Consider the following 18,429-nt stretch of genomic DNA (forward strand, 5'->3'; position numbering starts at 1 on the left):
TTGGAAACAGAATGTCTCTGGTGGGGTGGGGATGTTGAAGAGTGTTGAAGAGTGTTGGATGGAAAGACAGTAGACAAAATTTAAGAGAATTATATGTGCTGTGCAGAAAATACAGGGTGATATGGAAGGAAGTGACTGTTGGTTGGAGCAGGGAGGTGCCCCATTAGATGCTGTGATGGTCAGGGAAGGCCACTCAGGGTGGCATTTGAGTGTAGTGACACCACAGATTGTACCCTTTCAGCTTTCGATGATTTGAGGAAAGAGTCTAGGCAGCGGGAACTGTGTCAAAGGTCTAAGGTGGGGTCTTCTGAGTTATAGAAAGGTTAATATGACCGGGACACAATGAGCAAGTTAGAGTGGACTTTGTGACAGTACCCCAACTGAGGCCATGGGTGAGCATACAAATCACTGCTACCTGCTCTTTGTAGCATCTCTGTGTCCCAATAATTTCTTATATGCAAACTTTCTATCTTTTGAAATATGATTTCCTGTTTGAGGATTACTTTTTGACTTCTGTGGAAAAATATGCATCATGTTTAATTTTCTTTATTGGTTTGATGTAGTTGTATGATTCAATAGCTTTGATGATAGGACCTCAGCTGAAGGTCTAGAGAACTTTAAAAAAAGTAATAAAATGAAGCATTAAATCCAGGACACAGAATGTTCTGTGTGTAAAAATAGATTAAATAAGAATAATACATTAATGTGAGCCCTTGCCATTTTTCCTCTGATCTCCCTCCAAAGCTGTCAGGGCCTTGTGCCCAGTATTTATCTTAAGCGGCAGAGAAGGTCTCTTGCCACCTTTAGGAAAAACTCTGGTTAAGGCAAAGACCTACTGTTCATTTTTCATATATATTGAATAGAATCCCACATTTATAATTTTAGAAATGAAAACAGTGCCTTACATTTTACATTAATGAATTTGAAGAATATTTTCAAAGATTCTTTGTTTTCAAATTCTCAAGCATTAATACAGTTCAGATTTTATTCTTGTAATTTCAAAATTAGTACAAATAAATATGTATAAAATAGTTCTTCCATTTTGAAGGTAAAGAAATTAGATGAAGAGATACTTTTTGTTTTGTTGGATTTGTCCTGGGAACATTATATCCACACAGTACATTTTTCTTGTAGCAACAGATGCAGTAACCCTGAAGTCTTATTTTCTTGTTACATTAGTTTTTAATTAGAGAAAAAAACTAGTTGGAGGCAGTTACTTTCTGTGAACTGTAATGAAGATTTATTTTGGAAGTGACCTTCAGTTTATTAGCTGAAGCAGTAATCAGCAGAATTAATAGAATAATCAAATTATATACAAACTCATAAATCATCATGAATAGTGCTGTCAAAAGTTCAGCTATTAATGGGTCCTATTGTTTTGCAGCTGTATTAAAAAAATTACCACTGCTGATTCCTACCTTGATAGGCACTAAAATTGGATTTTTAAAGGCTATGTAGGATAAGGGCTACCAGCCAAAAATTTTCACAACTGTTAATTTATCTGTAATACAGTTTGATGTCACCAGGGCAAAGTTGAAAGTGAGTACAGTGTTGATGTGCTCTGAGTAAAATCTAAATCACTGTTGGAAGCAGTACTCACTTAGACTTCTGTCAGTTTAAATGTCTATTTGGGGTTAATGGCATCAAAGAGTTAGGTTATGCTCCAAATATATACAATTATCTGAATAATATATTGGATAGATATTATGTTGCTTTTATGAATTTTATTTGAGCTTGTTATAAATAAGTAATTGAAGTGGCAGTTTAATATATGAAACAGAAAAAATATATCTCATTAGACTCAGTGCTTCTTAATTCTTCAGGAACTTATTTACTTGGATTCGCATGTTCTTTTTAACTTAATTACAGTGGGACAAATGAGAAATTTCTTGCTGCTGAGCTTTGTATTTTTTACAGTTGCAGGTACGGGAATGGTAGATCTCCATCACCCATAGCTGATGATACTTAAACTCTAACCACAGCTTTGTGCAGTCAAGCATTACATCTGTCAGAGCCTATTAAAATAAATTTATATTTGAAAAAAATCTGAGACTTTGTGAACTTGGAAAACAAGTTGTCATTTTTTCTAATTAATGTGCAGTATAATTATTTTATTTTGTATCTTTGAAAGTGACATTTTTCTTTGTTTCCTTTTAGTTTGACAGAGGAAGACATGTTCACAAGTGAGGAAAATTGTCTTTATTCTCTGTCATTAGGCAGACCCAGATATGAATTTCACATGAATGACCATTGCTTATTTTTCAAATTTGTATTTTCATTGTGTTAATTTTAATGTCTGAAAAGTATGAAGAATATCTCTGTATTAAATAGTAAATAACCAAAGTATAAAATGTGTTAGCATTCTAAGTAAGAGGAATTCAAAATAAGGTTTAACCTTTGATTTAACACTGCCTCTTATAGGTAGATTTTTTTTAATCTAAAGGAAGCTGAGATAATTCACAGGCTTTCCCAAGATTCCTCCATTACTTGTTACAGTCAATTTGAAATGGAAACACCCTACTGGTTTTCAGAAAAATAAATTGTGGCCACCTCAGAACATCAAATACCTTTCCCTTTTTCAGTATCTTCTATAGCTAATAAAATGAATGAACACTGTCAGAATTCTACCAATTCTGTTAACATTTGCATTTTGCTGTGTCTTTAATGGATTTCTTTTTCTTTTAGAAGATCCTTATTTTAAATTGTAATGAACAACATCCTGAATAATAGTCGTTTAACATAGAACATTCATGACAAGGTAAATAAAAATATCAAAAGAAAACGTAGTGAACAACTGAGGCATAGGGATTGCAATTACAAATGTCTCCAGGGACCAATCAGGTCACAGAAAGGAAGTGAAGTTGGGAAGGACATGGTGGGAGTGGTAGCGACCACACTGAACTGTTGAGCACAGGATGCACCTAAAGGGAGCAGCTGCTATACGACCCTAAGTCTCAATTGCAGACCCATTGTTGTCAGATTTTCTCTTATTCAAAGAAGCTAGAGATCCAGATCGTTTTTTGCCAAGGGAATTTTTTTTAACTGTGATGTCATACAAAACTTATCTATAGGCAGATTTATCCTATGGACTTCCAGTTGGCAACTCCTTGCTATAGATAAATTACAATTTTTATTTGTGCATTTAAGAGGCTGATATTTTTCACCAAATTGAGATTTTTCGAAAATTATTATAGCCATTCTAAAATTCTTCTTCATTACATCAAACTCATTGTTAGCAACTGTGGTAGGTAGTGTATTTATACCACGCGCATACCATTTCCGAAGTCTAAACTTGGATTTTGAGTTACTATATAAATTGAGCACCCCTTAAGGAAACCACAAGCATTCCAGCGATATTTTTCTTGTCACAAGTCGACAGCCTAGAAATTCTGGGGTTAACCTTTGACTCTGTCCTAATTACTGTGTTATTTCTTCTCAATTTCTTAGAGTTATGCTTTCCTCAGTTTCCACTCTTCTGCCATGATCCAGCACTTATCACTTAACTGAGTTCCTGCTGTAACCCTTAGCAGTCCTCCTGCTTCCAGTATCTGCCACCTTCATTGAGATGACTTGTCACTTCCAGTGGCATTCTGTTGTCTGCCACATCAGATCCAACGCTTCTACATACCTTTTAACCCCATTCCATAATCATTTGATCCTTCAACTCCTTCTTGTCATTCCCCAGTTTGTACATCCATTCAGTTATTCAGATATCTATATACATTCTCACCTTTCTACATTTCCTTATATTTTCTCACCTTTTAGAGTCTGCCCCCACCCCTAACAGCCTACCCTGTTCCTCTTCCAAGGCTTGATTCAGGCCCAGCCATCAGATCTTCCAGTACCTCTGGCTGCAAGAAGCTGTGTGCTTTTCGGCAAGTAGTTTAACTTCTCTGATGTTCCGTAACAGGGAATTGGTCCAGCTGTTGTAAAGGTTTTCTCTGTTTCTGACATTCTGTAATTCTGCCTCCTCCAACATGTTGACCTCTTCCTTCTCTGAACTCCCTTTTAGAATGCTTTTAGTCTCTACCACATAATATAATCTTCAGTTTTTCTCTAGTTATTGCACTTAGTAATGTCATTTGTCTCATATGCTTAACAGAGGGCTAAGTCCATGACTTAATACTTTTGCATCTATTGCAGATTAGTGCAGGGCAGGTAACTGGTTGGGTAATTTGAGCACTTTCAGTCTCATAACACAGCCCGAGGTGAATCATGGCTGACAGCTCTACCTTCAGGTCCCAGGCCAGTACCATTAACCTTTGAACTGAGAAGGTTTGCAGGCCTTTTCTAGGATTTGTCCAACAGAAGTGACTCTACTTTGTTTTATTTTACTATATGAATTGCCAACAAAGGAGAAAAATGAAAGGATCTGGGATCGCAGAGGCCTGGGTCACTTTTGTGTGTGAACCATCTCAGTTTAAAATGTGACAGGCTTGGGCAGGGGTTCAGGTTGGGAGGGGCAGTTGAAGGAAATCAATTGCTGTGGTTTGTAGAGAAGGTGTAGAGGGTGCATAGTTTAAAGAAGGAGCCCAAGGAACCACAGAGGAATAAGGCTAACTATTCGACTTGAGAGTCAGTTTTGTAATAAATAGCTAAAGGGTGAAGTTATTGAACATATAATAACCCACAGGAGGAAAGAACATGGTTTTTGTGAGGTAATTATACCTCAGCATCTAACAGGGTTCTTTGAGAGGGGTAAATAAGGTGTGAACAAGGCGGAGCCAGTGAACAGTTTAGATTTTCAAAAAGCCTTTGATAAGATTTTATACCAAAGACTGCTTTAAAAAATGTCCTCTCCCCATGGGGTTGGGGATAATGTTTAGTCATGCAGAGAGATCTAGTTTAAACACAGGAAGGAAGAAACAAACGGGTGGTTTAAATGAGCTCTTACTTGCATGGAGAGATTTTTACAGCAGGCTCTCCTAAGAATCAATGTTTAGGTTTTTTTTTTTTTTTTTAACATTTTTATAAATGATTGGGGGGTCAGCATAGTAACTCTCCCAGATGCTTCCCAATTTATAGTTGACACTGAGAGCTTGTAGATAGTAAAATACTAAGCTGAAGAGTATTAGCTGAAGGACTGTTTCACAAGGCAATGTGAGAAGGCAGGAAAATAGCATGAAAGACTATGTCTGAGAAGATGGCTGTGCACATATTTTTCAACTCATGAAAGGGATCCAGGAGTCATTATGTAGGGATCTCTGAAGATATTTACTTTGGGTATTCTTGTGTCTACATTCAGAAAGACTTACATAATACTTGACATAATCATAAAGGTCATTAGAAATAAAAGAGTATATTATTGTCCTGATTCAAAATTGATGCCTTTTTACCTGTGTTATTTGTACAATTTGAGTTTTGAAGACTACGCAGGAAAATGGATCAAGGGTTTGAATAAGGATTATTCAAACAAGAGATGAGTATGTCATTTATAGAATGTCAAACAGAGAAAGTCTGAGAAAGGAGATTAATCAAAAGAAATCTCATGGAGAACATAAGTTGGTTTACTGTAGACTTGTTTGCTACATCCCAAAAGTTTGAACAAAAGGCTTTCTTTTGAATTTGAAAGATCTATTTTTAAATGAATTTGCCTTAGCAGACATGTGGCAAATAAGAAACATGAGGCTGTTAGCCTGAGTGTTCAGACTGAAAAATGCAGTTTTATCAAGAGCTTAGTTTATAATATGTTTAAAGAGTAGCCAGGAAACACCAGTGCTTTTTCATTAAAAGCTCTGTGGATGTCATTGTGATGGGCTGTATTGAAGAATCATTGAGTTGGCATGGTGATTCTGGCCCTTTTACAAACCAGGGAGCCATTTTACACAAGAACTGTAGATACAGAACCTAGGTTGTGACCCAAGCGTATAAATTGACCCCCAGTATTTTTGGAAGACTTTATTTTTTAAAGATTGAATGATGACTTGTACTCTGTAATTTATGCTAATTTATTCTGGGCCCCTGGTGCAGTTATTAAATACAGATCTGTTTCTGTCATCCAATACATAGTTTTATTGTGACTTTTCCTATAGAAAGTTAAATTTAAGGACAGCTGGAAAAGCTGGGGAAAAAAAGAATATATCATCTACAGAATGTCACCAAGAACAGAGGAAGCTAGATATATGGCTAAGATCTATAAAATAGGGGCAGTTTCTGGGAGTGAGTTTTCTGAAGGCTATGTATTGCTTTTTGACAGCTTTTTCTAAGTTAAGCATGATGATAATGCCTTCCCAGAGTGACGGCAGTGCCTAAAGGGCAATCCATCTGCCCACAACCTTTTCAGTGAGTGTGAAATTTGCATCAAAAGACCCACTGACTCAGATACTTATACCATATAATTTCTTGAATCATTAATAATGCTGTGCCCTTCCAGGCCCATGGTAACTCCTTGAAAGCACAGAAACTAATCCGTTCATTGTGCCCTCCTATGTAAAATTAGTATTAAGTAGTAATTTTGATGAATGGTCAGGAGTTAGTGATTGTTGAGTTTGTAACAAATAGCTGACTCTAATAACCACACCCCAGGTGGAGGAAGAGGGTTTCTGCAGGAGCCCTTCAAAGCGCTGCTTGTACGGGAAGACTGTACCAGACTTGAGCAGTTGGATTTGATTGTTACACACTTCAGAGGGGAGACTGCTCTCATGGATATGTGCATTACCTTAAACTTGTCTTCAGGAAGATATCTTCCTGCTACATCTAGTCCATCAGCAATTCTTGTCAGCTTTATGTCTCAAATATGTCCCCAATCTCTCCACTTCGTCTCTGTTGCCATGACCCTGCTTCAGGCTGCCATCATCTCTCGCTGGTCTACTGCAGACATAATTGGCCTCCCCTTTTCCACTCTTGCCCCCTTGACAATTCTCCAGAGAGCATCCAGGCTCATTTTTTTAAAAAAATACTAGTCTGATTATGTCACTGTCCTGCTCAAAACCTTCTGGTGGCTTCTCATTGTTCTTAGAATAAAATTCAAAGTCTTTGCTGTGGCCTTTGAAGCCCTGCATGGTCAAGACCTTGGCTATCTCTGTGACCCCATTTCATACGATATTTCTCCGTAAGTCACTACATTCCAACCCCTCTAGTGCTGTCTCTCTTCCTCAAATACACCAAGCTACTCTGCACTTCCAAGTTTCAAGTTTGCTGTTTCTTCTGCTTAGTATATTCTTTCTCCAGATCTTCACATAGTTGATGTCTTCTGGTCACCTGGGTCTCAGCTCAAATATCAGTTCCTCAAAGAGGCTCTCCCTGATTATCCTATCTAATGTTCAGACCCATGTATCACCCTCACGTTATCCTGTTTTACTATTTCAGAACACATATCACTGTCTACTATTACTTTATTTCTTGTCTCTCTTGTGCACTAGATAAGTTATGCGTCAGCAAGGACAGTGTTTGTGTTGTTGACTTTTATATCCCTAATATCCAGAACTGTAGCTGATGCATAGTAGGCCTAGTTTCATAAATATTTGGGAATGAAGAAATAAATCTCAGTGTTCATCAGCATCAGCAGTTCTCTTACAACTGTCACAGTTTCCTCTGGGGAAGGTAGTTGACTTGACCAGGTGGTACCTAAGTTGCTTAAATTGTATTAGAGGAAACTACAGGCCTTGAACACCTGGAGGCAGATTCTCATAGTAATGGCAGTTTAGCCTTATAAACCCCACATGGGTGGTACAGTCTTTAATCATTGTCTTCTTTGCTATAGAAGGTGATAGCCAACAAAAGCTACAATTTATTGAATGTTTATGGTGTATCAGGCACAGAATAAGCACTTCACAGGCATTATCTCGTTTAATCCACGCAACAACCCTATGTGGTAAGTTTTATTATTATCCCCATTTTATAGTCTTGAGAACTGAAGCATAGTCACACAGCTAGTAAGTGGGGGAATCCAGATAGGTACCTAGGCAGCCTGACTCCAGAGGTTGACCATACATGTGGATTGCACAACCACCTCTAAGAGGTGATCTCTTGATCTCTGTGCAATTTGTACATCATGACTGAGATTTTACACTTGACTTTTAGTGACCTTTTAGTTTTGGTGATCACTGCTTCCCAAACAAGTTCCTTTGGGTTCTATCACCATGACCAATATTAGGTAAGATGTGCCTTTTTGGTCATACTGGATCACTGTGAATGAGACCACGTTGTAATGGAGCACTCATTTGAGGTGTTTTTGTTTTTTTTTTTCTTTCTTTCTTTTTTCATGGTCTTGCTGCATAGTCTAAAACTTCATAGTAATGAATCCCAAGAACTTATAGCAAGGGATGAGGCCTAGCTTGGGATTGTTATGAACATAACTGTTTCCTGAGGCTGCAGGAATCATTCCCTGTTGTGTAGCTCTTGCTCTCAAGAAAGCATTCAGTTCTGGGCCAATAGGAAATCTATGCTGAGTTGGATGACACTAGCTTCAGTTGGGGAGATATTGAGTGGAGGGGGGAGATGATACTGTGACTTACATGCTGCCCAATTTTTTATTCCCAGGAGACAGACCAACTACAGCAAAAATGCATCATTCATTTCTGACACCCACTATACAGTCACCCTCCTTCTCCCTACTTCCTGCTGGAAGAAAGTAGAAAAAAAGGGAAAAAAGGATGGTAGTATAAGTAAACACCCTGCTAAGTAATATAAATATGTAACCAGTTAACATGATGTAGTAGTATAAATATGCAATGTAAGTATATAACCCATAAACATACTATATTCTATGTAATATATATTAAAAGTATGTGTGTGTCAACAGCACTAAGACGTTTGGGACCCACCGTATGTATGTGTGTATTTAAATATTTAAAAATAAACACATATACCTACATGTAAGCCTCCTCATACAGGTTTTTCAGACCAGCAGGCACTGGTTAAACATGATGGAAAGCTCAATGTGTTACTATAAATGTAATGCTCTGATAGATGTATGTGTCTGAATATAGTTACAAATAAGTAACCACAGTTGAACTTTGTATAGATAGATGGAATCACTGAAGCTTGTCTGTCTCTCATGAAACTTAGACTTGCCTAATTACTGTTGAATGGAACTTCTGCTGTATCAGTACAGGTTAAGCTGAAGTGTCACTAAAGCACAGTGATGATGATCAGTGGTCACTCAGAACTCTCTTATAATGGACTTTTTTGTTTGGTTTGTTTTTAATGGCATTTGATGAAGTGTTTCAAATGTATTTCTGTACTGACTTTTTTTTGGTAGTATTACCTACTGTATTTAGTATGTTTGTAGATTTTTTTAAGTCCCATAAAACGTATACTTTCTTGCCTCTTAGCCCCATAGTACACTCTAGAAGGTAGATGTACAGAGCTATCTTGCCAGGCATTATGTTAGGCCCCAGGATGGCTGATATGAACTGGGAAATCTGGGACCTGACTGGCATTTTAGTCATTGATGTTCACCATCTTTGGCAGCTTAATTGTCCATCAAAAGGCATGTTAACCCTTGGATCACTAGGCTGCCATTTAATGCACTGGAAGAAAACGTGTCTTGTAGAAACTTATTACCTCCCAAAGAATTAATGGTAAAATGTTTTCTTTCTACTAACAGCACTTTTTCTGTTTAAAAATCTCTAGCTTACCAATATATACCTTATAAATCACTTTTTAAAATGTGAATTGCAAAGTATTCATAATTTGCTAGGTACTCTAAAGATGAGTACTCCCATGGTTACTCTTACTCTGAGCTTATGTTCTAACTAAAATGCAGTCACACATAATCCATTTAACATTACAGATAGAGAATAAACATGTACTTTTTAGGAGACAATGTAGAAATTGAGGAGTTATTTTACTCTTTGTAATAATCTTTACAACTCTTCAGGAATTAGAACAACTCTAAGAGTAACTTTGACTATCTGACTCCGTGTTGCTTTCCTTCGTAACACCAAAAAGGATGGTACTGACAGTGAAGCAGTTTGTATGATGGTTAACTGAGAAGCCACTGGGGCCAGATCGCCTGAGTTTTTATTCAGCAGTACCATTTACTAAATGACCTTAAGCAAGTCACTTGACCTCTCTTTCCCTCAGTTTCCAAATCTCTAAAACTCTGCCTCATGGATTTGTAGGATACAATGTGTTAATACATGTAAAGCTTCTGGTATTTAGTGAGCACTCAGTGCTAGCCATGATGATTATTTGTATTGTTGTCATTATTATTGACTGTGTGCACCAAAGACCACTATGTAGCCAACAGTTATTTCTTCACTTCTCATGTAATTCCCTACTTCTCATGTAAATGAGTTTTGCATGCAGCTCTCAAGAACTGCCTGCTGTTGTGCTTCTTACCCACTCATAAAAGAGTTCCTCAGTGGCTCATTGCCACCAAGTAGCTCTCCCCTAACCACAAACATTTTTTAAAAAGACTAAATGTGAAAATACTTCATAAGAATATCACACAGAGGAGTTTTCATCAATCCCATCATTTTGCCCGGCACTTTTTACAAAACACTGTTTTTTGTCACTTGGGCACTAGGTACATTGATGAAAATACTGAAGTGAGAAAGAACAAATGCCACCATTGTGAGCAACACATAGCTCCCGTAACAAGTAAACCTGCTGTAGGGGAAAAAAAGCCAGTGAGAAGCAGTATGAAAAACACATATACATGCAACTGTATGCTTTTGCAGTTACAGACACTTATAGAAGATATCAAGTCATCTTTCCAAGAGCACAAAATACTTCCTATGTTCTCATTTAAAATTAAAAGGAAATTTGTTGGATTATCATGACAGTGTCATTATTGTACTTCTTCCTCTGTAATATTCACCATCATCCTCACAAACCAGTTCTTAACATCTTTACGTTCTTATGTTTCTTCCATATAGTATATGTCCACTGTTAATAAATCATGTTTTTGAAAACCTGGTAATTTTTTCATGGCTTACTAAAATAAATATAGATGCCTCTGTTGCATTTTATATTTAAATGTATTTTTCAGAGGTCTCATTTACCATAAAAACTTCATAGAAATGAATTTTCAAACAAAAAATTACTTGATAATATTATATACTAAAGTAGCAATGTGTTTCATAAACAAGTACAATATATAATGAAAGGAGGTCTCTAGAAAATTGCATTTCATCTTAGTTAAATGGATTTCTCATGCCTTTGATAAACCTGTAATAGTCTATGACATAATGTTTTATGATTTTTTAACCTTATACAATCTCTGACTAATTCTGAACTTGATCTCCTTGCCTTTCTTGCAATCTGAGAAGATACTTAAAATTGTTTTTCCCCAGAGGGGGAATTGATGTTTGTGTTGGGGTGGGGAGAGAGAGAGAGGGACAGAGAGAGAGAGGGAGAGAGGGAGAGAGGGAGAGAGGGAGAGGGAGAGAGGGAGAGAGGGAGAGAGAGAAAGAAACATGCACCAGTCTGACTGAAATGAAAAATTCCACAGGTCAGTTGGTAACAGCTCATCTGTAGCTATTTACGAGGAAGTTGGAAACACTGGTGCAACTATTCACATGAAAAAGATATCCCCAAGCTAAAGAGAATGTTAATTGTGTGGTTCATACTTTTAACTTGCTTGTCCATATTGGGGCCTTAACCTAATTCAGCCTATTTATTTTTAGTGGGCCAGTAACATTTCATGTGCATATGATCTCCTTCAATATCATCAGGAAATTGATGGTGAAAGTTGAGCTGTTTGTCTTGATCACATCAATTTCACTGTATCAGTATTCCCTTACCAATAACAGGAGGCAGAATATCACTTGAGAAATGTAGCTAAACAGTCCAGCAGAAATATGACCTCATCTAACACTCTTTAGAATCTGAGTACAATGTCTCAAATAGTACCAGGTGTACCAACGCAGGTAATAAATATTGTTTCATAATTTGATATGTGACTGGTGAACAAGATTAGCAAGGAGAAGAGAATATCTTGTAGCTAATGTCCTGGGTACAATTTGCAGTCTAAAGGGTTTCTGAACACATGAAATTTTGCTTGCTTGCTCTAATGTGCCATTTCTTGTATTAGTCTAAATTTTTCAATGGGAAAAAAATCCCTGATTTCCTCATTGTTCTATACCAGAAGGAATTATTACCTAACTTAATTAGCTTGGTCATAGCTACTAAAATGATTGAATTTAGAAATACAATAAGAATATTATGCCATGTTTAGAGAGAGTCACTTATCTGTATCACTCATTTATATTTTTTATTATAATCTGGTTATGAAATATTTTAAGGATGTTTCAGAAAGTACAGAGAATAATATAAAGAACACCCATGTAACCACTCACAGTTTTGCCAGATCTTAACATTTTGCCATATTTGCTCTCAATATATTTTTTAAAGAAACTGAGCAATTGAAACCTTCAGTGTAGCTTTCACTCTTTCCCTTCTCAGAGATAACTACTATCCTGAATTTCATGTTCCTAATTCCCTTAAATGTTTGTTTACTTTTACTACATGTATATGTGTCCATAAATGATATTGTGTGTGTGTGTATATATATATAGTATTATTTTACATATAAAGTTTTAAAACTTTTTATAAATGATATCACTCTGGATATATTCTTCCCCAACTTGCTATTATCGCTCAATTTTTATGTTTTTGCCATATATCCCTGGTGATAGATGGAGCTGTAGTTCATTCATTTAAATTGCTTATAGTATTCCGTAGTACAATGTGAGAGATTAAGCCAACTGTATAGTTAGAAGGTGTAGTCCCCACAAGACCTCCCACACTTCTGACACAAACTGCATGTTTGGGGGATTCCCAAAACGACCCTCAGTTTTGATAGTTCACTAGAGGGACTCCCACGACTCACTAAAAGCTGTTAACTCACCATTATGCTTTATTTATTATTATTTTTTAATATATATATATTTAAATTTATTTATTTATTTTTGGCTGTGTTGGGTCTTCATTTCTGTGCGAGGGCTTTCTCCAGTTGCGGCGAGCGGGGCCAACTCTTCATCGCAGTGCGCGGGCCTCTCACTATTGCGGCCTCTCCTTGCGGAGCACAGGCTTCAGACGCGCAGGCTCAGTAGTTGTGGCTCACGGACCCAGTTGCTCTGCGGCATGTGGGATCCTCCCAGACCAGGGCTCGAACCCGTGTCCCCTGCATTAGCAGGCAGACTCTCAACGACTGTGCCACCAGGGAAGCCCCACCATTATGCTTTATTACAGGGAATGGGTATAGCTTGAGATCAGTCAAGGGAAGAAGTGTGTAGGATAGAGTACAGGGGGGTTCCAAATGTGGAGCTTTCAGTTGTCCTCTCCCCGTGTTATTCTCCTCTTATTGATGTATAGCAGTATGCACAGAGGATGGCTAACCAGGGAGGCTCAGCAGAGCTTCAGTGTCCAGAGTTTTCATTGGAGCTCCATCACTCAGGTGTGACTGGTTTGCCCATGGGGCTGATCTCAGTCTCCAGCCCCACCAGAGGTTAACTGAAATACCACAGTTCCCAAAGTCTCCACCCTAAATCACACTTTGGTCTTTCTGGCATGACTAGTTCCCACCCTAAGACTCTCTGGTGTGGCCAGCCCTCACCCTAAGTCATATTGTTAGACTGTCTGGTGACCCAAGGGCTACACACAAACAAGGACACTTCTTTTAGGCTTGGCATTCCAAGGGCTTAGAGATAACCTCCCAGAAGCCAAGAACAAAGGCCGGACGTCTTTGTGGGCCAGGTTAAATTCTTTATTACACATATGAATATACCACATTTTCTTTTGTTCATTCTCCTCTTGATGGACATTTGAGTTGCATGTGATGTATATCAAGTAGTACCTATATTTATTTATTTAATGAATGCTTTATGTAATACTGTATGACAGGCACTGTGTAGCTTCTTTACAAATATTAACTCATTTAATTCCCAGAAGAATCCTCTGTGATATAAATACTATTATTCTCATTCCACAGATGAAGAAAATAGGATACATAGAGGCTAAATGCCTTGTTCAAGGTCACACAGTCAGTAGGTGGAATAGCTGAGGTATAAACTCAGGCAGTCAGAATCCTTCCCCATAACCACTATGTTTTGCTGTCTAAAAAAAATGCAGCAACAAATATTTTTATACACGTCTTCTTTTGTATATGTGTCTGAGAGTCTTTGTAAGATTTATGCCTAATAGAATTGCTGCACTGTAGGCGTATGCATCGTCAACTTTATTAGACATGGCCAAATTATTATCCAAACTGATATTTTTAAATAATTTGTAAGATATTTGCACATATCTTTCCTAGCCTGTGGCTTTTCATTTTCTTTTGTTGTCCAGATGTTTATAATTTTAAAATACTTCATTTTTTCAAGATTTTCTCTATGATTTTGCTTTTTGTATCTTATTCAAGAAATATTTCTTTCCCCTGAGCTCAAATGTATATCCTCCTATATTCTAGAAGCTTTGCATTTTATAGTTATACCTTTCATCTACCTGGGATTGATTCTGAATATGGTGTGAAACAGTTGTCTCAAAACCACTTGTTCAATGGTCCATTCTTTCCCCATTGGTCTGTAATGCCACGTCTGTCATAATCATATTCATATACTTAGAAGTCTTTATATTAGTTTGCTATTGCTGCCATAACAAATCACCACAAACTTATTAGCTTAAAACCATACAAGTTATTATATTATGGTCCTGGAGGTCTTAAGTCTAAAATGGGTAGGCAGGGCTATCTTCCTTCTTGGGGCTCTAGGAGAGAATTTGTTTCTTGTCTTTTCCAGCTTATATAGGGCCCCTACATTCCTTGGCTTGTGACCCCCTTCTAGCAGTAGCATCACTCTGACCTCTGTTTCCATCCTCAAAATCTTCACTGACTTTGACCCTTCTGCTTCCTTTTTTAAAGTACTTTTCCGATGACATCGCACCCACTGGGATAATCCAGGATAACCTCTCCAGCTCAAGATCCTTAATTTAATCACATCTTTAGAGACCCTCTTGCTGTGTAAGAGAACATGTCCACAGGTTGCAGGGATTAGGATGTGAACATCTGTAATGGGGGCATTATTCAGCCTACCACAGTCTTCTTCCTGGACTTTCCATCATTCTTATGTTTTTAATTCATCCCTTTTAAGCATACCCATTTTATAATCTCTGATAGCTCTACTATCTAAGTAAAGTGTTTTGGGAATCTAATCCTGCTGTTTATTGTGTCCAGTAATTCTCACTCAGGATAAGATGTGTTTCTTCATCTGTTGTATAATTTTAGATTATAAACTCATCATAAGGGAACTCTGTGACAATCTCATGTGGCCTGGGTTGAGGTCATATTGCTCCAGAAAGTTTTAGCGGTTGCTTCCACCAAGTTTCCTTGGGATACCCAGGGGGTACCCAGAGCCACTTTAGTGATGTTTTATTGGTTAAGGGTTTCTTGGATCATGTAGTAGTGTAATTTCAAATTCCCAACCTGTGTGAGAGCAGACCACTGGTTATAAATATAGAGGTATATATATATATATCTTCTTCCACACAGGGCTTTAGGTAAAACAATTTATGTTTTCTCTCTCTTGTAGTCATTGGATTTTCTACCTCGATCACCTTTTCACTGAGTCCTTTTAAGGATCCAGGTGTTGTTAGAGAATATCTTATTCTCTACTCCCTGCCTTGTTTGGATCCTAAGGCCTCTCTTTTCCCTATGTGGGTGGACATTAAAACCCCAGCCCTTAGATTCATGAGTTAGGCAAACTTCTTAGAGCTTCTGTAGCATTAACTCTTGTGCTTACTGCTCTGGTTTTCAGTTCCTGGTTTAGTTTTTGCTTACTTTTATGGTAAACCTCCAGAGCTTTCCCTGCTTGTTTCTTCCTTAACATTTATTTGCGGTCACTTCTGTTGAGGGGGGGGTCTCATTCATCACCTCTTGAGGCTATTTGTAGCCTATGTATCTCAGTCAGTAGCTGGTTTGGTGTTGGGGGTAGCTGAACTTTGCTTAGGGACACTTTTGGCTTGGTCTCAATTCTAGGCTTCCACATTGTATTATTAGCACTATTACCTGTGCTGCATTAAAATATTACTAATCTTACCTCTGAGAGATTCTTAATACCATGATAGAAAAGGTAATAAATTGTCAAAATCTTTTTTCTCTAAGACCAATTAAATTTATTAAATGTTAGATATTTAAAAGAATATTATGTTACCCTAATTTTGAGCTCAAGAATTCTAATCCTCATTTTCCTATTCTCTTCCTAGGATGTGTGCAGTGTTTGGTGGAATCTATTGTCTTCGCCATTTGGTACAGTGCCTTGTCGTGGACAAAGAATCTGGAAAGTGAGGATGATATAAGTTACCTTCCTATATTTACATCCCAAGCACAAGTGAAAAATGCTAAATTCGATTTTTAAAAAATGATTCTTCAAAGATCCTCCTTGGTATTAATAACATATCAACCTTGATTAAAAGTAATTTGTGTTTACATCCTCCAGAACAAGGAAAGTGAGTTCAGAATATAGAAACTAAATTAATTTCCCTACAATATGACTATAGCTCCTGATCATCCAAGCTTGGAAGACAAATCATTTCAGCTGCCGGGGGTGGGTGATGAGTGATGTTAGTTTTCCTTATGGCCTTACCTCCTCTAATTGATTTTTATCAGATGACAACAAAGCCCTCTGTTATTGCATTTTTAAAAATGGAGCTCACCTAAAGACTCATCAGATTAATCTGTGCTGATAATGCATGTCACTCCAAGAGAAAAGACTTTAATGAGTTTTTAGGTAGATTGTTGTCATAAACTATGCTGCCCTGTTATCTGAGGATAAATTATTTTACAACCGTATCAGGTCTACAGTCTGGTTTAGGATTGAAATAAGGATGTACCTGCTTTTAAAGAAAGCTGAGCACAGTCTATTTATCTGTGTATTTTTATATTTCAGCTATATTTTTCTAGGATTTATTATTTAGTTACTAGCATATGCTGTTGTCTAAATTACACTAAATAAGTAGTATTCTTCGATATCTGGGGTTTACATTGAAACTTAAATGGGTCAACTGGATCAAGTTTTAGGAGCTATTTAATTTACTATGTATTTTTCTTTTTTGTTATATGTTCTTAAGCATATACTGACCTATATCTCTTGTGTGACTTTTTAGGGGTATATAAAGAAATAGTATTTTTCAGGTCATAAAATACCTTAATATCTTGAACTGGAAGCTTAAAAATATAAATTTTAAGGTGTTTTTTTCATTTTACAGTAATTCTCTATAGTCTAAGTGGCATAAAATGTCTGTTAACTTCTTACAAGCCAGTTATAGTGCACTACTAGTATTTCAAGATATGGTGGAGAACAAATTCAACTAGAATATGTAATAGTTAAACAGTGAATTTGCTTTAGAAAAGTAATTCTCTACTATAAGATAAAATAGGCACATGGTTTAAAGGCTTATAATTTACTTTTAGCAATTTAACAGAAAGGTACTACGTAAATGAAGTATGATAATCTACAGTGAAAAAATCCACTCTGAAGGCCCAAGATACTCATATATTGATGCGTGAAGGGCTCTGTGGAGGTTCATGAAGGAATAGTTGTCTTTATGACTCTTAGAGTCATTTTTCCTTATGCATTCATTTTGAAGCATGAGTATGTACCCATGATGGAAAGGCAGATAATGAATTGCTTGTTTGGTGTTTATTTACTTAGATTCTTTTACCTTTTGGGGGCCTCATTCCAGTCCTACACGTTACTTTTAGTGACATGAAGAATTTGCATGGCTCATGTTTGTTTAAAAAAAAAAAAGGATATGTTAGTACAGTAAAAACATCTGTTGAACTAAAGGCTACATTTACCTTAACTTTGACTTAGTTTTTATTACAAACTCTGAACAGAAGAACTCTTCTTTGTGGTCTGCTGCAGATTTCAGTTGCAACAGATAGCTGAGGGCTAAGGGTCTAACGACCAAAGTTTGGTAGTTTTCAAATTTTAATGTGCCTATGAATCACTAGGTAAACTTGTTAAAAAAAAATACACATTTCTGTGCCTCACGCTGAGAGAGTGAAATTGGATAATGTGCTTAGAGTGGAGCCAGGGAATTTGCAGTTTTAAGGAACACCCCCAAATGAATATAATGTAGGTTCTCCTTAGATGACACTAAAAAATACTGATCTGTAAGGTAAAGTTCAGGATTTAGCCAGTGGTACTATGTTCCATGATGGACTGGGGACTCTAGGTCTTAATTCATTTCTTTTACATCTTTGTAGAAGGACCTCAAACATAACAGTTATTCTCTAATGACTCTGAAGGCATGCAATGGTCAGGTAACCCTGGAGTGAAAGAAGACATGGAACTCTGTCACTGCCATGAGTGACAGTGGACACAAGTCAGTTTTCTCTGGGCCAGTTCCCTTATCTGCAAGATGAGTTAGATGGACTCTGCAGTAGTTTTCGAGTCTCCTCCAGCTATGACATGCTTCAGTTGAGTTACTGAAAGTACTTAGTTTCTCCTTAACACTTAGAAGTAAGTTATTTTAAGATGT

General features: G+C 37.1%; 1 protein-coding gene across 5 annotated transcripts in view; it reads left to right on the top strand.

Annotated features, from left to right (window-relative positions):
- Positions 1 to 18,429, top strand: part of CHM (CHM Rab escort protein) — a 198,197-nt gene that overhangs the window by 109,830 nt on the left and 69,938 nt on the right. For all 5 annotated transcript variants that reach the window (XM_033849258.2, XM_033849259.2, XM_033849260.2 and 2 more), the window contains one exon: positions 16,150 to 16,227. In XM_033849258.2, the coding sequence (XP_033705149.1) occupies positions 16,150 to 16,227 (78 nt within the window). The remainder of the gene's footprint in view (positions 1 to 16,149; positions 16,228 to 18,429) is intronic.

Source organism: Tursiops truncatus, chromosome X (assembly GCF_011762595.2).
Source record: "Tursiops truncatus isolate mTurTru1 chromosome X, mTurTru1.mat.Y, whole genome shotgun sequence".
In the NCBI taxonomy this organism is placed as follows: Eukaryota; Metazoa; Chordata; class Mammalia; order Artiodactyla; family Delphinidae; genus Tursiops; species Tursiops truncatus.